We start from the raw sequence: 26,426 nt of genomic DNA, 5'->3' as shown, positions 1-26,426 counted from the left end.
CCATAGTCAACAAGGCAATGGAAGGCCAGAGAGTGCTACTTCTCTCTGGGTTCTTAGAAGCAGATTATGAAAACTATAACTAGGTGGACCATTTAGAATTAAATGAAAGAAAGTGGATAATTTCCTTTGGAAAATGTTTGAATTACAAATTAAAAACTGATTTGAAAATTACGTTAACTAAATTATTACAATTGGGAAATTTCCCTATACATGTGTTTATTCATTGTATCTTGGGGTGGGGGGAACATTAGAATGGCAACTCCTGGGAAGACTTTTGATACTTCTAAATAGAAATGCTGGGAATAACAGAGCTGGGACTCAAGCCCTTTGAGACTGAGTTCATTAATTATAGAAATCAGATTGCTAGATGTCAGTAGACCTGATGTCATAAAATCAAACCAACATTTTTGTCATTCAGAATAGTCTTCTGAGAATTTAGTGCATTGATCAAGAACCTGTGTAGCAGGACTTGAGTGTTAAATGTGTTAGAGAGGTTATTCTTAAATCTGGTGACTTATGGTTTGAATTTAAATTTTTGTCCCTGTTTACGTGTAATCACTTAAACAGAGAGAACATCTTCTCATGGAGCTGTTCCTAGGCATAGATGCACACTCATGCTTACATCATAGCATAGTGGTTGCTAGGCAACAAAACCAAATGTCAGCTTTTTTCATCAGAGCATATCATAGTGAGCCTTAAAAAAAAACACAGCTTTATGAGATGAAACAATTTCGTCTTTCAGTTTTATTATACCTCAAGTCAGTCTTTTTACTGTGGTATAAGCAGTAGGAAGCAACATGTACTTTTAAAAATGAACCGTAGGTAATATGATTATGAAAATCCCTATCAAAGGGTGTATCCAAAGCAGTGAGTTGAAAAGGGACACTGGGCATGTAACTTATCACCTAACCTCCTGAGTGCACACACTTGCACACAGTTCTCAAGGTTAGTACCATGTATTATGAAAGGCTATTTATTTACATATAGTCTTGCTTTGTCCTGCATGTGGTTCATACAGTTGAGAAAACCTGATAGAATGTTTTAAGAAAAACTTAAAAACCAAATGGGTGAACCTTTCTCTGGTGCCTTATGGTCAGTTCTAATTTGAGAGAGCACTTAGTTTTGTGATTAAAATAGAATTAAAGATGAAATATATTCAAAGGTAGCTCATAAAATAGGAGCCTGTTTAATAACATAAGGGAAAAACAAACTAGGGAAAAAGTAAACACTTTAGGCCCCATCCACCAAATTCATTGTTGTATGTGTATATGCATGTGACATTCATGTTAAAAATAGTAATAAACTTGCTGGGCATAGTGGCTCATGCCTATAATCCCAGCACTTTGGGATTACAGAGTGATGGGAGGATCACTTGAGGCCGAGAGTTTGAGACCAGCCTGGGCAGCATAGTGAGTTCCTTTCTCTACAGAAAATTTAAAAAGACTGGTGCACTGGCTCATGCCTGTAATTTCACCCCTTTGTGAGGCTGAGACAAGGAGGATCACTTGGACCCAGGAGTTCAAGACCAGCTTGGGCAACATAGGGAGACCCCATCATTACAAAAATTAAAAAATTAGTCAAGTGTAATGGTACATGCCTGTAGTTCCAGCTACTTGGTAGGCTGAGGTGGGAGGATCACTTGGGCCCAGGAGGTGAAGGCTGCAGTGAGCCATGATCATGCCATTGCACCCCAGCCTATGCAACAGAGTGAGACTGTGTCTCAAAAAATAAAAAATATCTGGGTGTGGTGGTGCATACCTGTGATCCTAGCTACTCAGGAGGCTGAGGTGGGAGGATAGCTTGAGCCCAGGAGTTCAAGGCTGCAGTGAGCTATGATCGTGCCACTGTACTCCAGGCTGGGCGGAGAGCAAGCCCTTGTCTCCAAAAAAGATAAAATTGTAATAAACACATATCATAAAGAAACTGAGCAGCCTAAACTGACTAGACCCCATGGCCCTGGTCCCAGGTATGATGAATCAATGTAAAGCTTTCAGTCCTGATCACTCACGTGATCCATAAAACAGAGCTTTGATAAGCAAGGGTCAAAAAGAGAAAAATGGGGTAATGTAACCAGGAGAAACTAAACCCCCAACATTTCCATCACCAAGGTAAACATGATGGGAAGTGGATTAGGGGTGAATGAATATTAGAGTAGAGGACTGTACTGAATGGTCATCAAAGCATGAGCTTTGGAATCGGATCCTTCTGGATTCACATTCAAGCTGTACTACCACTGACTAGTTCTGAGACTTTAACCTCTTTGCGCCTCAGTTTCCTCCTCTGTAAATTGGGAAAGATAAAAGATTCCTTCCAGGAGGTACTTGTAAGGCACAGTGAACATGCTCCACAGCCACTGTTAATATCTCAACTTCCTGAAATGATCCTAGATTCTTTATCTCCTTCCCTTACCTCTGTTGGGATGACAACAAAAAGTGAGGCTGTGAACTCATTACCGGAAGCGTGCTACTGTTATTTGGGTAATTTAGGAACCTGCATCTTAATCTGGAGAACAAGTAACATAGAATAATTTGACATAATTAGTGCCCTTCTAAGGTCAGGGCAATGCTGAGGTCCCCATGAAGGTGAGTTTGCCACATCAGAGACACTTCCGAGACCCTTTCCCATATACACCAAGTAATAAAGGATTGATGTTTCTTTAAAGGTCTGAAATTATCTGTGATGTTTTTCATATAATCCGTGACAGCTAGGTGGTAAAATTCAGGAAGGTTTTCCTGGTAATTATCCTTAAACTGGGGAAAAATTTTTTAATGACCCCTTTCTCTCATTGTATAACATGACAAACTATAGATCAAAATTACCTTGCATTAGGTTGATGACATAAAAGTTGTTCTTGGCCCGGTGGAGTATGTCAGTCTCATTTTGAAAATACAGATGAATGTCTGTACACTTTTACTTCACGGTAATTATCTCCTGATAAATTAATGGAGTTAGTGCTGGTCGTTTAGTTTGTGACAAGAAACCCTAGTCTAGGCTCTCTCTCCCGCTTACTAAGATGGAATAATTTCTATTTCACCAAGAGAAAATGTGTTAATTGTTCCTGAAAACTGGGAGAGGGCTGAGAAAGATCTCTTTTCTATCCGTGTGTGAATTGTGTTTCCTTGAAAGGGATCATTCCCTTCTTAACAATTGCATGTGATGTTATGTTGCATCCTTTCTAACACAATTTGTACTTTGTTCCCTAGGCCCTTGATGGGTTCTTCTTTGTAGTGAACCTGGAAGGCAACGTTGTGTTTGTGTCAGAGAATGTGACACAGTATCTAAGGTATAACCAAGAAGAGCTGATGAACAAAAGTGTATATAGCATCTTGCATGTTGGGGACCACACGGAATTTGTCAAAAACCTGCTGCCAAAGTCTATAGGTAAATGACTGTCTGCTGGGTCTCCCTCCCTACCTCCCGTCACCCCCACCTGCCCTGCCTCATACACACAGTGTCTTGGTTGAAGTGGATCAAATAAAACTATATTATATCAGATGGGGAGGAGAGTGACTGGGTAGTTTTTTACAGATGCTTGTGTGTTTAAGCTTAAAAGTCATGGAAAAGGGGGCATCTTCAGATACTGATCTCAAATGAGTGATCATTTTCGATCCTATATTTAAAGTACGTGAAAATCATTGCTTCTTAGCCAAAAGGCCAAGAAGTGATGATGATGATGATGATGATGATGTTTTGCTTGGCAGTAATTACCTCATGATAAATGAACAGAAATTGATTCAGATTCATGAAAATGATTCAGATGGAAAGTACTTATATGGCAACTATTTTCATTAAGATTGTTGTATTTTTTTTAATTATTTTTTATTTTTGTGCATACATAGTAGGTATATATATTTATGGGGTACATGAGGTGTTTTGATACAGACATGCAGTGTGAAATAGTCACATCATGGAGATGGGGTATTTATCCCCTTGAGCATCTGTCCTTTGTGCTATAATGCAGAGATTGTTTTTTTAAGGTGACACATTGCCTCACCCTGTTCCATGCTAGCCAACTTTGTTTTGTCCATTTTCTCCATGACCATCTGAAAAGTCAAAGGTCATGAGAAGTTTGAGATTCAGCGTATTTTGAGTCCTGCACGTGAAGCGTATTATAGGTGTGTACACATTCTAAAAATAAAATGATAAGGAACAAGTGGCAGATGGAGAGGTTCAGATGCTGTAGCCCAAGCCCTGAATGGGCTCTTCGGTCTTGCAGACTCTCCAGTGGGCCCTGTAGGTGTGAGCACCAGATGCCGCTGCCTTAGCCTACTCTCCCTGTCTGGAATTTCCTGACTTCATCTTATTTTGGAGATGTCGTCCGAGTACGTGATGATTAAGGACACACTGTGCAGTGGGTGATTCACAGCGTGGGCCCACCTTAGCTGCTGCTCTAGAGTACTGCTGTTCCCACTCACTAAGTGATTCTTTTTTTAATATTCTCAAATTGATGATGCTAAGAACATCTTCACGGATTGAAGGAAGTGCAAAATAAGGTCAAATCCTGAGTTGGCAAGTATTTCTGTTCTTAAGATTGTTTATACTAGCTGGTCTTATTGTTATAATAAGTAGGAAAAGGTCCTTTTCAAATTTCATTCGGGCTAGCTTTTCCTTTATGTGATAATTCTTTGTTCAAAGTGACTATAACAGTAATACAAAATGTATGAATACTTGTGTAGGATTCCTTTATTATATTCTCTAGTAAATTAAGAAAATGAGATTTCTTATTTCAAGTAACTAATATTTTCAGATCTCTTCAGTAGTTTTATGACTTCCTTAAAAGACTTCTACTTATTAATTCACTATTATTAATTCACTTGTTTAAAGAGCTCTTTGCCTTACTTTATATTGTATCCTTTTAACTTTCAACTTATTAATCTGACTTAATAAGAACTCTTTTTCTCTTCAGTTGACTACTCTGTGTAGTCTTTATTTTGTAAATAAGCTTTTCAAAATGCTGATACTGGCTGGGCTCAGTGGCTCACCCGTGTAATCCCAGCACTTTGGGAGGCCAAGGCTGGTGGATCGCTTGAGGTCAGGAGTTCAAGACCAGCCTGGCCAACATGGCAAAACCCTGCCTCCACTAAAAATACAAAACATTAGCCAGGCATGGTGGCTCGTGCCTGTAATCCCAGCTTCTCCAGAGGCTGAGGCATGAGAATCCCTTGAGCCCAGGAGGTGGAGATTGCAGTGAGCCAAGATCACGCCACTGCACTCCAGCCTTGGTGACAGAGACTCTGTCTCAAAAAAGTAATAATAATAAAATAAAATGCTGATGCTGAAATAAACTTCCCAAATGTCTGCAAAAAGATAAAAAGCTAGTTATGGGTTTTTCTGTAATTTTCAAATAATTTCTTACAGCTAACTTTTTCCTTTCGAGGGTTTGTTTCCTTTCTCATTCTACAGCCCAGTGGCCATGGGCTCTTTGGGTTCACTGGGCCATTCATGGGCCATTGGATTCGCTGTAACACCTACATGTCCTTCTCCATTTTCTTTAGCTGATGACTGGAGAATATATTAGTTTTCTTATGACTCACCCTTTTTTTGATCTCCTGTTCTATTGTCCTACTGTCCCCAGTATATTTTAGATAAAGCATAAGGAATGATATAGAAAAGAACACCAAAATGAGAATTAGGATTGATTCTGATTCCAACTTTTCTAGTAGTTGAACATGTCTTTGGACATAAGATTTTTTTTATGTGTCAAATTAGGAAGTTAACCTGGTAAAATCCATAAACACCCTTTAATTCTCAAAGTCAGTCATTGTTTTATTTCTTTCATTGTTATCTCTAATGCATTTCAAAAATAATTGTTGTCTTTCCTCTCTTTCATTGTCTCGTTCTTAAATATATACTTTTTTTAGTTTTAATACTCAAATAGATGTCTGAAGTAGTTAACTTGAAAAGAAATGACATTAGCACTGTATTTTCAAGGATTTTTCAGTCTTATTGAAGAAATGTACATGAAACAATTTAAAAAGACTACCACTGAACAACTTAGGAAAAACAAAGTTATAAACTATATACTAAAGTTTCTGTAAAATTTGAGAAAAGAAAAATCTGCCCAAGGAGGCAGTATGGGGGAGTAGTTAGTAAAGTATTGATTGTAGAGGACCTCAGCCTTAGAGCATGAGTGCCTATGGAGAGATAAACTGAGGCAACCTGATATGTCAGATAGGGTGGCAGCAGGAGCAAGGACATCCATGCGGGCCCGGTATGGTGGAGCATGGGGAGGCTTGTGCAGGGGAATGTGGAAGATCCCGTTAGATGGATGCAATGGAGCTGGTTAGTGAGAGTCTGTGTTAATGGACTTCATCCTCCAGACTACATCAAGTCTAAGTCCTCTGAAAGAATTTAACGTGCACTACATTTGGTGCCACTCACAGAATTTTGAGCAGGGCTGACTTATCTAAAATTAGAATGCAAGTAGATTGAACTAAATTTCTAAGAAATCAGTTAGGAAGACGCGAAAGTAGAAAACTATAGTATTCTAGTAACAAATAATCCAGGACTGGACTTAAAGGGAAGGAGTCAGGGTAAAGAAGTAGTGTAGAAAATGTTTTGAAAATCCCAAGATTCCACATGTATTCCAGAACTTGAAGTATAATAAAAGAAAAAAAAATTGGAAAAAAGAAAAAAGAAAATCCCAAGATATTCCCAAGTTGTAAAAATGGTTAAGATTTTTCCTCCTCTAGATTATGAAAGTATTTAGACAAGTATAAAAGTAGTACATAAAGATGAAATAATCATATTTTTCCTACATCATTTTAATAATTCAGAGGCAATGAATCTGATGTTTGTTTCGTTGTAAAACTGGATTACTTTTGCCTTGCTCAGTAAATGGGGGATCTTGGTCCGGCGAACCTCCGAGGCGGAACAGCCATACCTTCAATTGTCGGATGCTGGTAAAACCTTTACCTGATTCAGAAGAGGAGGGTCATGATAACCAGGAAGCTCATCAGAAATATGAAACTATGCAGTGCTTCGCTGTCTCTCAACCAAAGTCCATCAAAGAAGAAGGAGAAGGTGGGACAGAATCCCTAGGGTGTTCTGTGTGTCTGTGTATTTATTCCTGTGCTACTTCCTTCACACTTTAATTAGTGGTCACCCAAAGAAAAGTGAGGAGGCAGTATCTTTGTTCTTTTCAATTTTACTGTTTTGTGATGGAAATTTTTAAGTCTTCAGAACAGCACTGTCCAACAGAATTATCTGCAATGGTGGAAGTGACATATCTTCACTGTCTGGTGTGGCAGCCACTAGCCACGTGTGGCTGGTGAGCCTTGAAATGTCAGTAGTGCAGCTAGGGGGCGGGAGTTTTAATTTTTATTAAATTTGCATTTGAATAGCCACATGCAGTTAGCGGCTACTGTACTAGTATAACTGTATTAGTGATCACACTTTTGAGGGATCCTAGGCTCTTTGAACATCTAGTGCAAGCTGTGAGCCACAGCCCTAGAAAAATGCACAGTTGTCCTGGCACGGTGGCTCACGCCTGTAATCCCAGCACTTTGGGAGACTGAGGCGGGTGGATCACGAGATCAGGAGATCGAGACCATCCTGGCCAACATGGTAAAACCCTGTCTCTACTAAAAGTACAAAAAGTAGCCGGGCGTGGTGGCTGGCATGTGCCTGTAGTCCCAGCTACTCAGGAGGCTGAGGCAGGAGAATCACTTGAACCTGAGAGGCGGAGGTTGCAGTTAGCCAAGATCACGCCATTGCACTCCAGCCTGGGCGACAGAGTGAGACTCCATCTCAGAAAAGAAAAAAGAAAAATGCACACAGTTAAAACAACATTTTAAATATACTTTCAAGGGGTTAATGGAATCCATGTAGCCTATCCATGGATGCTGGGCCCAGAATTGATAAAATACAATGGTACTAAAGAGAGGATAGAGACAGGAGTGGGGAATGGAGGGGGTTTTAGACTCTAAGCTTATTAGGCTGTTTGCCATAAAGATGTGCTGATGTAGCATTCACCTCCTGAGCCCACTAGGCAAGCCGTCCACACAGCTGAGTGTCACTCTAATACAAGGCAGTGTTGAAGAGTGCATTGTGCGTGGGGAGCAGAAGGGAAAGAGCTGAGGACCACTTGTGACTGAAAACATCCCCGGCTACATAATCAGACAGGCCAACTCCTAATTCAGCTGCTCCCAGCTCTGGGACTTTGGACAGAATCCTTGGCCTTTCTGAGCAACAGTTTATTATCAAGTGAAGTCACCAATACCAGTATCAGAATGTAATAAGGTTTAAATGAATATGCTGAACTGTGGTTGGCATTGAATGCTAGTTATTTAATGCTTATTTTAATATTTAAATTTTATTGAGAAGGAAATATTAGAGCTGTTAGAGATAATAAACACATAGTATTTCAAAATTAAGTTTTTTGCCTAGGTCAAATGATTTTATTTTGTTTTATGCAGCGGAGTAAGTGCTGCTAATTTATCCATCTGATAATATTCCAAGGCAGTATAAAAAAGGAATAGCTGAGCTAACTTATTACTTTGTGCCTTATAAACATTTTTTGTACATTTAAAAGTACGTTCTATGTTAAGTTAACACAGTATAGCATAAGCACAGGGTTTCTGAGCCATGGCATGCTCAGATTCTAATCCTGGCTTTGCCGAAGGTTTGTGTGACATTGGACAAGTTACTTAAACTTTGTGCTTTGATCTTTTTGTCTGTAAAATGGAAATAATGCTACTACGTGTGTCATAGAGCTGTTAAGAGGATTAAATGAGTTAATAACTCATACAGTAGCTAGAAAGGTGTTTATCTCATAGTGCCCAAAAATTTAGTTGTTATTTTCTTGAGGACTATAATTGCATTTTAGTTTTGTGATACCAGCTATTACTGGATATTTCAGTCTTGTTGAAGAAATAATACATGAAACAGTTTTAAAAGACTACAGTAGAGCAATTCAGGAACAGCCAAGTTACAAACTATATCCTAAAATTTCTGTAAAAGTTGAGAAAGAAAAATCTGTCCAAGGAGGCAGTGTGGGGGCCTATAGTAGTTAGTGAAGTACTGATTGTAGAGGACCTCCGCCTTACAGCATGAATACCTGTGGAGGATGAAATTGAGGCAGCCTGATATTTTAGATAGGGTAGCAGCAGGAGCAAAGAAAAATAATAAACTCTTTGTCAAATTCAAGAAATTCTCAAATTTAGAGGTAAACAATCAGAAATCAGTGATATAAGAAGACATGAAGGGATTACTTAAGTTTTTTGACAATAGCATTTGTCCAGTGTTTTTTAAATGGAAAGGGCTGTGCAGAGTGCTCTGCATCTTACAAAGATAAATAAAACTTTTCCCTTTCCTCCAGAAATGAACCCTGATGCATAAGACAGTTGAAGCAAGGTGAGGATTAAGTGATTAGAATTGGCTGTGTGAGAAACCGTCCACAGCCAAGATTCTGAACTATAATGCAGCTGTTCTGGTGCACGCTGCATTTTCTAGGTATTGTGGGAGTCGTTCTCTGAATCTGCGTCTAGACCCAGTTTATATTCTTTGCTTTAAATTGCATATTGCCATTGTAGTATTTACTTAGTTTGGCATAAGGTGTACCTAGTTTTCCTGAACCCTAAAACTCAAGAAGCAAACCCTTGACAAAACAGGAGTATCGTATTTTAGTTTCATCATTGTTGTACTTCATTACAAATTAACCTGGTTTTCTATCAGCCATTTAAAAAGAAAGGATTTCATTTTTTTTTCTACTGCTGGAGAGAGGGTTTCAGATTATTAACGTTTTAGTGTAGTCGATGTATTTCCATCACATGTATTGTGGGGACTTGGCAATTTATCCTTTGCTCCCCAGCTCTCCTTACACAGCCACCCTCCGTCTCCCTTACCCACCTACCACTTTCATGAAGAGAATAAAACCAGTAAGAAGCTCAGGTACATAGTGTTTCATCACTGTCTCCCTTACTGCTTTTTTAATGACAGGCTGTGCTGTCATAAATACACTTGGGTTTGTTTGAATCACTAGAAAAGCCCAATATGATAAACGTAAACATGTGTGGTTTAAGATTTGCAGTCCTGCTTGATTTGCGTGGCAAGAAGAGTTCCCATGAAGGAAAGACCAGTTCTTCCCTCATCAGAAAGTTTTACTACTCGCCAGGATCTCCAAGGTAAATTTCCTCTCCAAAGAAGACCAAAGGAATCATTTTAGAATACTTACATATTTGGGAATGCAAGGACTGTATTTAGAAGACTGTAAGGATGCTAGTACTAGCAATTGCTGCTGCAGTAGAAATGTCAAGGAGTTGGAGGACCGGAGAGAGAGCCACTGGCTCTCACTGTATACCCTTTTGTTCCATGTACTTATGCTACCTAGTTTAAATAAATACATTTAAATCTTGTTAAAATTTAATTGTTTCTGGCTGGGCACGGTGGCTCACACCTGTAACCCCAACACTTTGGGAGGCTGAGGCAGGAGGATCACTTGAGGTCAGGAGTTCAAAGCCAGCCTGGCCAACATGGCAAAACCTCATCCGTATTAAAAATACAAAAATTAGCCAAATGTGGTGGTACACGCCTGTAATCCCAGCTACTTGAGCATCTGATTCACAAGAGTCGTTTGACCCCAGGAGGTAGAGGTTGCAGTGAGCTGAGATCGCACCACTGCACTCCAGCCTGGACGATAGAGTGAGACTCTGTCTCAAAAAAAAAAAAAAAAAAAAATTATTTCCGTAAAGAATAGATCAACATGTAGGTATAATGCCTGCTGTTACTTAATAGGCAAGATCACATCTCTGGATACCAGCACCATGAGAGCAGCCATGAAACCAGGCTGGGAGGACCTGGTAAGAAGGTGTATTCAGAAGTTCCATGCGCAGCATGAAGGAGAATCTGTGTCCTATGCTAAGAGGCATCATCATGAAGGTAAGCATCTCTAAATGATTTTTCTTAAATTATTGCTTCCTGTGGGAGCTTTCTCTCAATGATTCCTGGAGTTCACCTTGGGAACAGAGCTGGTGACTGTTCTCGTGAGCTGTCTCATCTGGCCCCAGTGTTGCCATCTAAAGGAAAATTTAACAGGAGAACCTGTAGGACAGAAGAGTGATGAAAGTAGAACAGGAGATGATAGTGTCACAGAGGCAGGCAAAAGGAGGAAGAAAGAGGTCATTTTCTTTGATCCAGGGGCTTCTAGATATGTGGCAAGATTATAAGTACCATCTAATGAAAAGAAATATTAACGATTCAGTTAGAATTTGAATATAAGAGTAAGTGGAATTTTGGAGAGTGAGTGAACCCCTGGTGAAGGTAACAGTGGGACCCCAAGCCCTTCTTCAAGGTGGTAACCAACAAAGACTATCCAGGTGTTTCTAGAGGGCCCAAAAGTTGACACAACTTGTCTCAGCTCACAGACTTAAGCAATAGGACAGCTGGAACTGAGCCCAAGACTTCAGTAATAACAGCAGCCCTTATTGAGCACCTGGTCTTTGTGTGGCATTATCCCTTTTGCCTCCTCTCACTGGCCCTCACACCAAGCCTGTGATGTGAACATCACGTCTCTCACTCTGGACAAGGGGACGAGGAGGTTCAGGCAAGTGAAATGACTGACTCTCTAGCATTCAGTGTCAGTGCAGGACGTCCATCTGAGCTCATTTTGGTCACTGTCATGCTGCTTCCGAAGGTCTTCCCAAAGAATCACTTTTTCTCAAGTGCATTGTTGTTTTCTGTTAAAGAGGTAGGAACCAAAAAAAAAAAAAAATTATTTTGCTTTAGTATGTGCTAATTTGGGGAGGGAGACTGTCCTTCTCTCTGTGTCCCAGCAGTGCGGTTGGCCAGGGCTCCACATGCACTGTCAGCTGCACCATGCTGCACGTGAGGGACTCATGCAGTACAGTGCAGCTTGTAACTCAGCTTCAACAGTTGTCTGCATCCTTGCAGAAAAAAATTTGTAACTAGTTATTGAAAATGGAGTTTGAGTTTGTCATCATCCACCTAATGTGCATCTGGCACTTTACCAATAGTGTTGGTATGTTTAAACTTTATGCTTTTTAGATCACTTATAAAAAAGCAAAAATCTTAATAAATGACCTGTTTCTCCCATGCCCTTTTTTCCCTCATCTTATTCATTCTTTTCATCCTATTCATCCTATTTTTTAGAAATAAGTGCATAATCCAACAACTTGTGTCTTCCGTCATTTTTCTTTAAGTTTGAGAGAATACAAGGAAATAATGATGCTACATTGACAGAAATCAATATTTAACCTACTATTTCATTACATCTGGTTTAAAATAGGAAGAATAGTAATAACAAAAACTAAGAAACTGGCATAAGCAAACATGTTCAGCATCCTTGGGTCCTGAGTTTAATTCTTTGACAACCTGATTCCTTACAAAAGGATTTACACAGATGGACCAGGCACTGCACTAGATTTAAACAGATGGGACCCACTGGAAGGAAACCCCGTATAGACATTTCAAACTTTTGAAATAGGTAAGATCAGGGATGATCAGTTACATTGAACAGAAATCTACTGCAAAGCGTTGTTTAAATGGAGGCACTTCCTAAATGTGTTCAGGTGCGTGCTCACAGATACCTACTTTTCAGAGGTGTTGGATGTAGACCAAGAGGAAATGAAAATCTTTAGGGATCATAGCCAAGGTCAGGTAAAATTCTGAAATTATAAGCCATTGGAAATATAAGTCTTACTATAAAAAATTACATTTATGTCATCTTTTAGACACTTTGTGCAAAGCAAGATACATGTTCAGTAATTCATTTTCAGTACTTCCACTTCAGACTAACATTGTGCAACAATTGATGGCAGAAAGCGAAACCTAAATGTAGTATCTAACTGAAACTGCAGAGAGGAGTCATTAGACAAATTGCTTAAAGTGAAATTTTACGAAGAAATTAGAATCCACATTATATGTCAGCCCCTCTCTCCCTCTCTCTTTGTCTCCCTCCCTCCCTCTCTCTTTGTCTCCCTCCCTCCCTCTCTCTCTCTCTCTCTCACACACTTGTGGCAGTTTTGTGGCATGGTGAATACACATGGTTGCTTTAGGGGTAACTATTCAACCCACAAAATTTGTGCTGAGGATTATGTGGTAGCAACATAGTAGCCTTGTTAAAATGGTTTAAGAGGAACTAAATTCTATGTCTTTTTTTTTTTAACTGAATTGAAATGTTCTTTTTTAATAGGTGATATAAGACAGTTATAAAACATAGTAGCTTTAAAAGATAAATCTCAATTCTTTTAAGAGAAATTATATTAACCTAGTTGATTTGTGTTCTATTTTGTTATTGTCTTGAAAATGGAAACACCTGATCCCTTATCTAAAAGTTAAACCAATTCCAGTGTTGCTAAGATTTGCACTTTTATTGTTTCAGTTTTGTTTAGCCTTTTTTTCTCTGAATAGATTCTTCTGATTGTTTATCTTTTACTTCCTGTTGTCCTAACCACATAAATAATACTTCTTACACAGTGAGAAACAGGACTGGGGGAGAGTAGTGTGTGAGATGATGGATTGAACAGTACGTAATTTCTAGATGAATATTCAGAGAACATATTAAATGTCATAAATTTTATTTTCATATTTGTATTAGTTTTACAAGGAAATTAAAGTCATATTATATACGTAAGAGATACCCTGTTTATACATTGTGTTGTTTTCTACCATTTTAAGCAAATCATTATAAAGCTTGTTTGAGCAGTTAAATGGTTTACACTGTTTTGCCATAATAATAAAGATTTTAAGAACACAGTTTGAGGGTCCAGGCTCTTACTCCTTTTCATAAGGAAAACAGATAATTGAGGTTATTGGTATTTTCAGTGAAAAGTAAATGTGCTTTTAAAATGTTATGTTTTAATCTCATAAAGTATTACTTATAACTCTTTACATGCTGGTGGGAAACTATTATGAAACTTAATGAAGTTGATTACTCTTATTATGTCTTGTCCTCCCCAACCCCTCAATTTTTTTTTCTAAACGTGCCTTCTGTTTCCTTGCTTGCCTGCAGTACTGAGACAAGGATTGGCATTCAGTCAAATCTATCGTTTTTCCTTGTCTGATGGCACTCTTGTTGCTGCACAAACGAAGAGCAAACTCATCCGTTCTCAGACTACTAATGAACCTCAACTTGTAATATCTTTACATATGCTTCACAGGTAATCCTAGTTCTAAGAAGTCATTTTCCATTTCCAAGTTAAGAGGAGATATTACAAAAGCAGCAAATTATTTTAGAGCTTTGAGGATTTGTTAGACATTTCTTCTTATCAATCCCAGTAATGTAAAATATAAAATTAAATTGTTATTAGCTGTTGGCTAAAAGACAATTCATAATATACCCATAATATAATTGGCCCTCTGTATCCATGGCTTCTGCATCCCAGGAGTCAACCAACCACAGATGGAAAATATTTGGGGGAAAAAAAAAATATATATATATATATATAATGTTATACTGTATTATTTGTATTATAACTATATTTACACTGTATCAGGTATTATAAGAAATTATTTCTAGAAATGATTTAAAGTATATAGGAGGATGTGTGTAGGTTATATGCAAAAATTATGCTATTGATTTCAGGGACTTGAGCATCCATGGATTTTAGTATCTGCAGCGTGGGGGCAGGGTGGAGGCTAGAACCAGTCCCCCATATAACCAAAGAACAACTGTACTGGCAAAGTAGGACTCTACTTTGAATTTTAGCCTTAACATTAGTGAATTGTAAAACCCAGTTGGCACTAAGTTTGCTTAGACATGATTGCCCATTACATTGAAAAAGGGAAATTTATTGATCAGCTCCCAGTAGCAACAAATGCAGGGCAGGAATATTGATGTCACTAGTATGATTTCTGCTCCTGTGTGTTTAAATGTAGAACTGTTTGGTTTTTTGTTTTGTTTTGTTTTTTGTTTTTTTTTGAGGCAGAGTCTTGCTCTGTCTCCCAGACTGGAGTGCAGTGGCGCGATCTCAGCTCACTGCAACCTCTGCCTCTTGGGTTCAGGCAATTCTTGTGCCTCCACCTCCTGAGTAGCTGTGATTACAGGCATGCGCCAGCCTTGAGTGATCCTTCCACCTTGGCCTCCCAAATTGCTGGAATTACAGGTGTGGACTACCATGCCCAGCCTAAATCTAGAACTTTCTATGTATATATTTACAAATAATATTTTAGATTTTTGTTCTCTGGTTCAAATTAACTTCTCAACATTAGACCTTAAATTGAAGGGTAATAAACATTTTCATAAAAAAGTGAAGATAAAGAAATTGAATGTTGATTTTTAAATAAATGTCATAAACCATATTGTCTTAGAGCACATATTTAGGAAAATGATTAAATTTCATTAGTTATCTAAATATTTATGCTTATGCTGTGGAAAACTTTATGAGGTCCTATCAGTAAATATATAACGTTGCTCTGGCTGAGGAGTTCCATTTTATCACATTTCTCAATTCACTGTTTAGGAGTAAAAAAATCAGGCAACTCTGTTTGCCAACTGTTAATAAATCTAACCTCAAACTGAAACAATTTGAAAGTGATTACAGATGTGGCAAATTTCACCCACCTAACGAAAAGCTGATGTTTGACAATTTGTGAAACCTGTTTTATTTGGGTTTGTGAACACATTTGGTAACTCAAAAGTGACTGCCAAGGCTGTAAATTAAAGCTCATAGAACTTGCAAAATCATCTTGCTCAGAAAGCCTGCTTTTAGTCATTAGTAAGGAGATGGAATGGAGTTATCCAGAAGTAGAAGAATAAGATCCCAAACTAAAGTCACTCTGAACTTCCCTTCCCATGCTGTTGGCTCTGAGGTCTTGCTCTGACTTGGAGGGGTGTAGGGTGAGGAGATGAGTGGAAATCTGTTAAACAAGGTGATCTAATTCTAAACAGTTTTAGTAACTATTAGTTCTAGAACTGGCAGAATTTCTCTTAACAGTTAGGGGCAAGTTGTTTTCCCCTAAGCGTGTTTATCTTGAGCCAAGTAGTAAATATCAGAGCTCTGGGCTTACAGATGTGTCTATTGTTAGGAATTATAATCTCTGGAAAAAAAACTGAAGACAGCTCTACTCATTTCTTTAAGACAGTACAAGCTCTCAACTACTCATGAGAAAGATGTATTATGTAATTGGAACCCTGTTAATGTCTTGTCTAGTAAATGCAATTTAAATACAGTAGTAGTCAAATTTAAACACACCCCCTCTGTAAAACCAGACATCTTAATGAGTTGCCTGAAAAACATCCCTCTTGGTCCAACACTGTACATGTTCAGTCTTGTCAATAATTGCAGATGATTTCAACAAAGTATTATCTATCCTTAAAATGTAGCCTGTTCTTTTAAGGTGAAGAGGCCATATCATTTTTAAAAATTAATAACAACTTGCTAAGTATTTTTCCTTTTATCTTACATTTTTTTCTTTTCTCGTTATACAGAGAGCAGAATGTGTGTGTGATGAATCCGGATCTGACTGGACAAACGATGGGGAAGCCACTGAATCCAATTAGCTCTAACAGCCCTGCCCATCAGGCCCTGTGCAGTGGGAACCCAGGTCAGGACATGACCCTCAGTAGCAATATAAATTTTCCCATAAATGGCCCAAAGGAACAAATGGGCATGCCCATGGGCAGGTTTGGTGGTTCTGGGGGAATGAACCATGTGTCAGGCATGCAAGCAACCACTCCTCAGGGTAGTAACTATGCACTCAAAATGAACAGCCCCTCACAAAGCAGCCCTGGCATGAATCCAGGACAGCCCACCTCCATGCTTTCACCAAGGCATCGCATGAGCCCTGGAGTGGCTGGCAGCCCTCGAATCCCACCCAGTCAGTTTTCCCCTGCAGGAAGCTTGCATTCCCCTGTGGGAGTTTGCAGCAGCACAGGAAATAGCCATAGTTATACCAACAGCTCCCTCAATGCACTTCAGGCCCTCAGCGAGGGGCACGGGGTCTCATTAGGGTCATCGTTGGCTTCACCAGACCTAAAAATGGGCAATTTGCAAAACTCCCCAGTTAATATGAATCCTCCCCCACTCAGCAAGATGGGAAGCTTGGACTCAAAAGACTGTTTTGGACTATATGGGGAGCCCTCTGAAGGTACAACTGGACAAGCAGAGAGCAGCTGCCATCCTGGAGAGCAAAAGGAAACAAATGACCCCAACCTGCCCCCGGCCGTGAGCAGTGAGAGAGCTGACGGGCAGAGCAGACTGCATGACAGCAAAGGGCAGACCAAACTCCTGCAGCTGCTGACCACCAAATCTGATCAGATGGAGCCCTCGCCCTTAGCCAGCTCTTTGTCGGATACAAACAAAGACTCCACAGGTAGCTTGCCTGGTTCTGGGTCTACACATGGAACCTCGCTCAAGGAGAAGCATAAAATTTTGCACAGACTCTTGCAGGACAGCAGTTCCCCTGTGGACTTGGCCAAGTTAACAGCAGAAGCCACAGGCAAAGACCTGAGCCAGGAGTCCAGCAGCACAGCTCCTGGATCAGAAGTGACTATTAAACAAGAGCCGGTGAGCCCCAAGAAGAAAGAGAATGCACTACTTCGCTATTTGCTAGATAAAGATGATACTAAAGATATTGGTTTACCAGAAATAACCCCCAAACTTGAGCGACTGGACAGTAAGACAGATCCTGCCAGTAACACAAAATTAATAGCAATGAAAACTGAGAAGGAGGAGATGAGCTTTGAGCCTGGTGACCAGGTAAGTTTTATCACATCTTCTCGCAGGTGTACTAATCTGTATCCATCAAGGATTTTCTCCATAGGGGCATTTTGAAGTCTCAGGTGATTGGATAAAAATAAGCTTTCTCCTTTGTTGTTCTTATCTTGAAAATCTCGCTGAAGCTGTGTGTTTCAAATACTCTCCTAGCAGAGTGACATTGTTATAGAACATAGGTGGGCAGGCCTTTTTTTGTGAGGACCAAATGTAAGTATTTTAGGCTTTGCAGGCCATATAGTCTCTGTCACAGCCATTCAAATCCACCATTGTAGTGCAAAAGCAGCCACAGACACTGTGTAAACAAACTTGAATATGACTTTGCTCCGATAAAACATTGCTTATAGACACTGAAATTTGAATTTCATGGAATTATCATGTGTCACAAAGTATTTAAAATGTTTTTAACCATTAAAAAAATGTAAATTCATTCTTAGCTCATACAAAAACAAGATTTAGCCCACAGGCTGGTGGTAGTTTGCTGACCTCTGTTATAGAAGCTGCCTGAATTGGAGATAATCACTTCCTTGAAACTGGGCTTTGTCAGAACAGATGTAATTGAATTATTTCTTATTTACCTTTCTCTCTTTTTAAGATCAGAGTTTAACTGGTTTTGAAACCCAATGAAGGTCGTTCTACCTCTCTTTATTCTTAACTAAACTTCTGATTAATGCAAAAGAATTTCTTAGACCACTGGTATAAAAAATATTTAAGAGGGAAAGGGATAGTAGAAAGGAGAAAGAAAGATTGAACTGATATTAGTACGTCTGAGCCATGGTATGTAAATTCAAAACTAGAATAATAGGCTACATTATGTGCTCTTCTTGTCTGAAAAATAAGTTCCCTGAAAAAATCCAGGATACCTTAAGTGATATTGAAAATAATTCTTATTTATACTTGACAAATTAAAATTGTATATATTTATGGTATACAACATGTTGTTTTGAAATACATATCCTGGAATGGCTAGACCAAGCTAATTAACAAATACATTACCTCACATACTTTTTGGGGTACAAACACTTAAAATCTATTAGTGATTTTCAGGCATATAATACATTGTTACTAACTGTAGCCACAGTGTTGTACAATAGATCTCTTGAACTTACTCTTCCCGGCTAACTGAAATTTGTATCCTTTGACCAACATCTCCTCAACCTTCCACCCCAAATCATTCTTGATAATCCTCTAAGGAGATAATGACATCACAGGGAAAAAGTAAGCGTTTTTTCTTTATTAAAAAAACAAAAACAGACTGGGTGAGGTGGCTCATGCTTGTAATCCCAACACTTTGGGAGGCCAAGGTGGAGGACTGCTTGAGGACAAGAGTTCAAGACCAGCCTGGGCAGCATGATGAAACCCCATCTCTAGAAAACATAAAAAATTAGCTAGGTGTGGTGGCATGCACCTGTAGTCTCAGCTACTCAGGAGGCTGAGGCTGCTTGAGCCCAGGAGTTGGAGGCTGCAGTGAGCTATGACTGCACGACTGCACTCCAGCCTAGGCAATAGATTGAGACCCTGTCTCAAAAAATAAAAACCCATTTAAAGAAAACATGGGTTATTAACAGCCACAGTGACTTGGCATGAGACGTTTCCTAGGGAATCAATGATCAAAGACTTTACCCTAGCCATCACTTTTCTCTAGTCCCTGAATATGCCCTATACTTCTTATCTGTTCTTGGGTCATGATTGGTTAAGAAGTGAAGAAGCCAAGAGGGCTTTCCTACTTTAAATGACTCAAGGTTTATCCTTGAAATTTGTTTTGCAAGAGGATATTTCATGGGTCAGTGTCTTCAATGGATGGAGAGAGGAAAAGCACACCCCTTGCTGTACCTTGGAGCTCTGCTGAGTCGGTAGAGCTAACCCAGAGGCAGGTCTGGGGTTGAGAGCCATCCTCAGGGAAGCCAAGGCCACACTTGCTCTTCTAGCTGGGCTCCATCTAGGCTTCTAAGCACTTGGCTTCCTTATTTCTTTCACTTTGATGTCTCGACAGCTGCTACCATTCCTAAAGGTCAGATACAATTTTTCAAACCTTCATGTCCTTCACAGGGGAAGCGGAGCCAAATTATATAAACATCTTGGGTGATTAATCCTTAAACTTAGATATTAGTGCAAGGTTCTATTAGCAGCTGTTCCATAACACTGTAAAATCATTAAATGGGGAAACTGGTGTCTCAGCAGAAAATTAATAGCAATGTCTTGAATAAAGTGAAATGTAAAACCATATTAACACCTGTAAGTGTTTTAATCTTTTGAGGTGTACTAGATTAGAATCTACACAGCTAGTGGTAATCCAGAGTGGCAGGCACAGACAATGGCACTCCGGTCTCTTGACACATGCTGGAGGGCAAGATGGTCTCCCCTAGCTTAGTGTCTAATGTGGCGAGGCCTTCCCTGTGTAAACAATTTATTTCTATCCTAGGCCTGATCTGAGGCCCTAGGGACTTACAGGGTCAAGGAAAGGGGCCACTCTTTGGTATTTCTGTATTTATTTATGTGATTTCACTAACTTCAGACAAGAAACTAACAAAAGAGGAGTTTTTTAAAAACTCCTTGAGTCACTTGCAGTTTCAGGTTATTTATTTAGGAGAAATGTTTTTCTGATAAAAATTGTCTCACCTAGGAAACATAAAGTCCAGAGTGTAATCAGCACAGATCTGTTTTTTGGGGTGAATCAAAAAGCAGTGTACACAGGCACACATGCATGTACACAGGCACACATGCATGTGCACACACACAGAGGCACATATAGTAAGTATATTTTTCTTAATGAAATCCAGTCTCTGGTCTCGCCCTCCCTTTACTCTCATGTAAAACTCCACCAGAAGTACTGCTTTAGAGCAATTTTAACATCAAAAACATTGCAGCTTCAAAAGTTACCACAGGAAGTGTGCATTACCTATATTTAGATCAAAGTTAGAATGACTTACTTTAAGAAAAAAACAGTGATTCTTTCACCTCTTGCTCACCTTCACTGTTTCCAAATACAGGTTAATTGTATCTCCTATTGATTGCTGTACAAACTTATTGAAGACTTTTCTTTCATTTCAAGGGAATACAATAAGTTATTTAGTGAGATAAAACAAACTATTAATGAGTCTGAATTGCACAGTTAACTGTCTTGTTATTTTGATTCAGAAAAGAGCCATTGACTGAGTGTGTGTTTAACCTATTACTAACTTATTAATGACAGGAAGTACTTCGATGGTGCTATTATACCCAAAATAGCATTTTTTACCGAGCAGAGTGGTTAAACATTTGTTTCTACAGCATTTCCTAACCAGCAGGAAACAGTAACAGAAAAATTTCCAATATGTTTACAGACTTTTAAGTTACATGCTTATTTACACAGTGGAACATGGTTGATACTTAACCAAACGATACTACTGGGTCCTTTCTAATGCTGCTGAGACACGTATGATAAGGGTTTGGAAATAGTCTAAAAAGAATTTCTTCTTGGTATTTGACTCCATTAGAAAGGCAAACCATATTTTAAACTGATAGTGTCCTGAAAATTTCTCTCCAGATGTGGTAGAATTGTATTACCATTTCTTAACAACTTTGTGTTAGGCAAATATGGTAAAATTATACTTTTTATTTAAAATATTTTGAAAAGATGCCTTGTAATTTATTAGAATACTGATGTTGTTTAAATGCTTGTGCTTTTTATATTTCCTGCAGAGAACAAGTTGATTTGACATGAAAAAATCCTAAAACCAGAAAAATGAAAAATTAAAGAAATCAAGTCTGATTTTCATTTTGTAGAACTTTTATAAAAATCTTTCTGACTCATTTTCTGCCTGAAATAGTTTAAACTAACAACTCAAATTGATGTGGCTAATTTGAGCATTCAAATAGATGCCTAAGCAAAACTTTGAAGTATCTTGGCAAAGCATTTTAAAGGAAGGCATTAATCTTTTTGTCTTGTAAAGAAATTGTGCCTAACAAAGTGGATAGAGACTAGAAGAACTTCTGATGAGAATTAAAGCCTACAAAAATTGAGGGGAGAAAATTTTTTAACAGAAACTTAATGTGATCAAATTTATTCCTTCCAAAACTTACATGAATACAGAAAAAAAAAAATTCTGTAGTCATCAAATGTTACTGTTAACCTGAGGGGTATAGATATTCTGAACTTTATCTCCTTGAAGAAGAACATGTAAAGTGAACTTACGACAATTAATGTTAAATGTGTACTCCATAAATTGACAAGGAATAAACACAGGCAAAGCAATATTATCTCTAGTTGGGAAAACTTCATAGTGCATTTTTCAGATGCCAAGCTTGAATGAATTCAAATAGTGTTCATAGTTTTAAGCCTTCATAGAACTAGTTCCTTTTGATACTAAGAAGATCCTGAATGGCTTTCTTAAGAAAAATGTATTTAGGCCGGGCGCGATGGCTCACACCTGTAATCCCAACACTTTGGGAAGCCAAGGCAGGCAGATCATCTGAGGTTGGGAGTTCAAGACCAGCCTAGCCAACATGGTGAAACCCCATTTCTACTAAAAATATGAAAATGAGCCAGGTGTGGTTGTGCACACCTGTAGTTCCAGCTGTTGGGGAGGCTGAGGCAGGAGAATTGCTTGAACCTGGGAGGCGGAGGTTGCAGTGAGCCTAGATTACACCACTGCACTCCAGCCTGGGTGACAGAGTGAGACCTTGTCTCCAAAAAAAAAAAAAAAGGAAAAGTGTGAGTCTAGACTGTTCTTAATATATATTGTCAAAAGTTCCTTTTACATATGTCTGGGATTGGAAGCAAATATAAATGTATCCATTGAGAAATAACATACTTTACTTTTATTGTTTACATGGACCTATTTATTTTGCATATTTCTCTTAAAAGTAATCTGCAGAGCTTTCTCAAGAGGCAACTCATCACTTATTATAGCCCACCTCCCTCACCCCCACACATGGAGCTTCTACCTTTTAAAAATGCTCAACACAGGACAACATTGTAGTAGGGAAACTGGTTTTCATAGAACAGATATAACCTTCTCAGTTTATTAGAGGCTTTTTCTGATCTATCTTCATGACAAGTGTAAGGAAATTTACCACACATTTTTATGAAACATTTTCTGAAAAAGCAATGGAAATTATAGGAATTCCTATGAAAAGAATTACTGATTTGGGGAAGATTTTTTCAAGTTTGTGTTAATATGATTAAAAGAAATCATCGTGTTGACTCAGTGCCCATTACTTAGTTCTAGGCACTGTCCTTGGAGGGCAATCTATGTTTATACTGAGAATAACAGTTTATACCTTATGCATTCAGCAAAACATGATAAAGAAGATTACAGTGGAGTCAACTTTACATATGTATTTTAAGTACATAAAGTCAGTTTTATGTTCCTGGAAGAACAGATGGTTATTAAATGGTTATTTCAGTAGTATGAGCAGTTTTGCCCACCATTGAACTCAATGAATACCTGCCGTAGTGGAGTGATCATGAGGTGGGTGACATGACTTTGCTGGGTTTTGGTTCCCTTGTGGCTCTAATAGTGTGAACATGTACCTATGGGCTTTTTAAATGCAGTATGGCCCCTACATAAACTACTTCACTTAGGACTCAGCCAAAGAAATAGTAATTTGCTGCCACTCTGGAGGAAAGACTGTTGCTGTTGGAGGAGATAGTCAGTGCGGTGCCTTCCTACAGAGCTTTAAGGATAATTTGACCTGTCTGTGACTGTTGGTACTTTAGGATGCTAACTTTGGAACCCAGCTCTTAATTCATAACTGACTCTCCTGTATTAGATACCTCCCTCTTTTGTTACAATTGAGTGGCTAAACTAGCTAAAAAATGGTCTTGTAATTGCTCTAACAATGCGTTAGGAAAATGGATCTCCCAATCATTGCTAAGCTAGTTGTCTCTGAGAAGAACCAAATAAAATCTCACTTCATTCTATTCTTCCTAACTTGAGAAATATTTCCAATCAAAAAACATCTCATATGGATGTTAAATTTGCTGTAAGTTGCAAAAATCTTAGCATATCCAACCTCTGCATGGGGAGGAATTGTATGTCAGATAAAAATGTAAGCCATCCTGCTTTCAGTGTAACTCATTATTAGACGTACGCCATGTATTTCATTTGATTTGCCAGTGTAGATGAAAGGAATAGTTGTGGTCAAGGATTCAAAGTCCAATGACTGAGGAAACTAACTTACGTTTTCCACTTACACATCAAGAAAATCGTTCGTACTACTTTCTGCACTAGAAAGCAATCCTAGCATGCACTATCTGATTTTAAATATCTGGCACATAGATAGGTTATATTTAAAAGAATATCTGTAAAATCTAGAATAAATTCCAGTTTAGCTTCCTAGCAGAAAAGTGCTAAGTGTGAAATAGTGGTGATACTTAGCTTATGTTAGTGCTTGAATTTTGTTTTTTTTTTTTTTAATGGAAGAGAAAACTTAAAAACATTTTTTATGGCTTCTGTAGACAGGCACGGTGGCACTCTCCTGTAATCCCAGCACTTTGGGAAGCTGAGGCAGGAGGATTGCTTGAGCTCAGAGACCAGCCTGGGCAACAAAATGAGACCCCCATCTCTAAAAAAAAAAAAAAAATCAAAAAATTAGCCAGACATGGTGGTGGTGGTGCATGCCTGTGGTCCCAGCTACTGAGGAGGCTCAGGTGGCAGGATCACTTGAGCCCAGGAGATCAAGACTACAGGGATGAGTGTTTGCGCTACTGCTCACCAGTCTGGGTGACAGAGCAAGACCCTTTCTCAGAAAAAAAAAAAAAAAAAAAAACATTTTTATAGCTTCCGTATAATTAGGTTAATAGTGCTATGTTTGGGGGGCAACCAGTTTTTATCCTGCTTCCCTACCTTTGTTACCTAAGCTGGCAAAAGACTGGGAAAGCCATTGTCATTCAAAATTGAAAGTCCAAGCAGAAAAAAAGGACTACTCAAATTGAAAAGGCAGTGCTTAGTTCATGGATGCTTCAAGCTTATTTTGCTTCTCTCTCCCCACCCCTGTGTTCTTTTAAAGATTAAAAAAAAAAAATCCTGAAGGGAAATGACTGTTTGTTAAATACTGATTGGGTGCAAATTTGGATTACATTATATGCCAGTTTTTTGTTGTTGTTATTTCTTAGGGAGTTTTGACGATAAAACCTAGACCTGGACCAAAGTCATAGTCTATTCATAATTAATTGGAAATATATATTCTTATGATTAATTGAATGATAAGCATAAAATAAAGGAGAATTTATAAATTGCCAATAAATCACAATGCTGGAAGAGAGCTTTCTTTCTAATTCAGCCATCTCTTTTTATAGATGAGGAAATTGAGGACCAAGAGATTAAATTACTTGTCCTTTGTTAACCTAATTTTTTAAAAGATGATCAATTATCTGTTAGGCCTGTGGTATGCAGGAATCTACCTATTTTATTTGGCTGTGGTGCCTTATGGCAGTTAGGTCAATGATTGCAAATGGGCTTGTGGTGTCTACTCTTAGAGTAGACTGGATAAACTCTTCTGTTTGTCAACTACAGCCTGGCAGTGAGCTGGACAACTTGGAGGAGATTTTGGATGATTTGCAGAATAGTCAATTACCACAGCTTTTCCCAGACACGAGGCCAGGCGCCCCTGCTGGATCAGTTGACAAGCAAGCCATCATCAATGACCTCATGCAACTCACAGCTGAAAACAGCCCTGTCACACCTGTTGGAGCCCAGAAAACAGCACTGCGAATTTCACAGAGCAGTGAGTATGAGAAATGGCTGGTTATGCCAAGAAATTTCCATATAATCACTATCAGAAACAGGGATTATTGAAGTCTGATGCAACCAGCTTAGTCACTTTAAGGTTTTTGTGATCAAATAGCACCATCTACTGTCCTGGTCTTTTGAAACAATATTCAAAATGGTTCTCTCACATTCTCTTGTGGGTTAATTTAATCGGCACTGGACAGGGAGACTGACCTACATTGATGAAGTTCTTCAACTGATTGTCATATTTCCCTTCATTTCAGTGACTGCCTTCAGACATGGAGTTTATCCTGGATTTTATGTGTTTAATAGACAATGAAATACTGAAATATATAACATTTGGGAGCTATGCTGACTTTTTAGGGATAATACACTATTTAAAAATATTCTACTCTCCCAAACTGCTCAGCTGGTAGTAACAAAAAATAAATTTAAAAAAAAATAATAAAATATTCTACTAAAAGTATTTATACATGAAAGGGCTACATACATTAAAAATCTTGCCCTATCTCAGGAATCTTCATATAAACATCACTTGACGTGGAACTTTACGTTTCTAAATGTATTCTAAGTTAAGTTGTCTGTTTAGAAAAAACATCTTTTATCTTTTCATTTTAAAGTTTTGTAAGCTTAGGATAAACTTGTTTACTATGAACACTCAGTTTACAAACTTGATTAATACCTGAAGTTGTCTGATAATCTTGAATGGAAGAAAGTATTTGTTATGTAGCAAGGCCATAATTTATGAAAGATAGATAACCTCTTCAGCGTTAAATTGGCAAAACAGAGTGATTTTTCCTTTTCAGATACAATTTGAGCCAATACCTGGCATTTGTTCTCAGATCAAAAATGGCAACCATCAGTCAAATCATAGAACATCTTTCATTGCTAGGTCTTTTCTCAAGTGATTTCTGACCATTCTGAAATAGGAAAAACAAAAGAAAGATGAGTTTGGGCCGGGCGTGGTGGTGGGCGCCTGTAATCCCAGCTACTCGGGAGGCTGAGGCAGGAGAATTGGTTGAACCCGGGAGGCGGAGGT

General features: G+C 38.5%; 1 protein-coding gene across 38 annotated transcripts in view; it reads left to right on the top strand.

Annotated features, from left to right (window-relative positions):
- NCOA2 (nuclear receptor coactivator 2) overlaps nucleotides 1-26,426 on the top strand; it is a 297,091-nt gene that overhangs the window by 233,032 nt on the left and 37,633 nt on the right. For all 38 annotated transcript variants that reach the window (XM_054656809.2, XM_063817157.1, XM_063817184.1 and 35 more), the window contains 7 exons: nucleotides 3,204-3,381; nucleotides 6,835-7,023; nucleotides 10,023-10,124; nucleotides 10,735-10,878; nucleotides 13,970-14,117; nucleotides 16,388-17,657; nucleotides 25,172-25,382. In XM_054656809.2, the coding sequence (XP_054512784.1) occupies nucleotides 3,204-3,381; nucleotides 6,835-7,023; nucleotides 10,023-10,124; nucleotides 10,735-10,878; nucleotides 13,970-14,117; nucleotides 16,388-17,657; nucleotides 25,172-25,382 (2,242 nt within the window). The remainder of the gene's footprint in view (nucleotides 1-3,203; nucleotides 3,382-6,834; nucleotides 7,024-10,022; nucleotides 10,125-10,734; nucleotides 10,879-13,969; nucleotides 14,118-16,387; nucleotides 17,658-25,171; nucleotides 25,383-26,426) is intronic.

The sequence above is a fragment of the Pan troglodytes genome, chromosome 7 (assembly GCF_028858775.2).
Source record: "Pan troglodytes isolate AG18354 chromosome 7, NHGRI_mPanTro3-v2.0_pri, whole genome shotgun sequence".
NCBI classification, from domain to species: domain Eukaryota; kingdom Metazoa; phylum Chordata; class Mammalia; order Primates; family Hominidae; genus Pan; species Pan troglodytes.
This window is presented reverse-complemented; position numbering and strand designations above follow the sequence as displayed.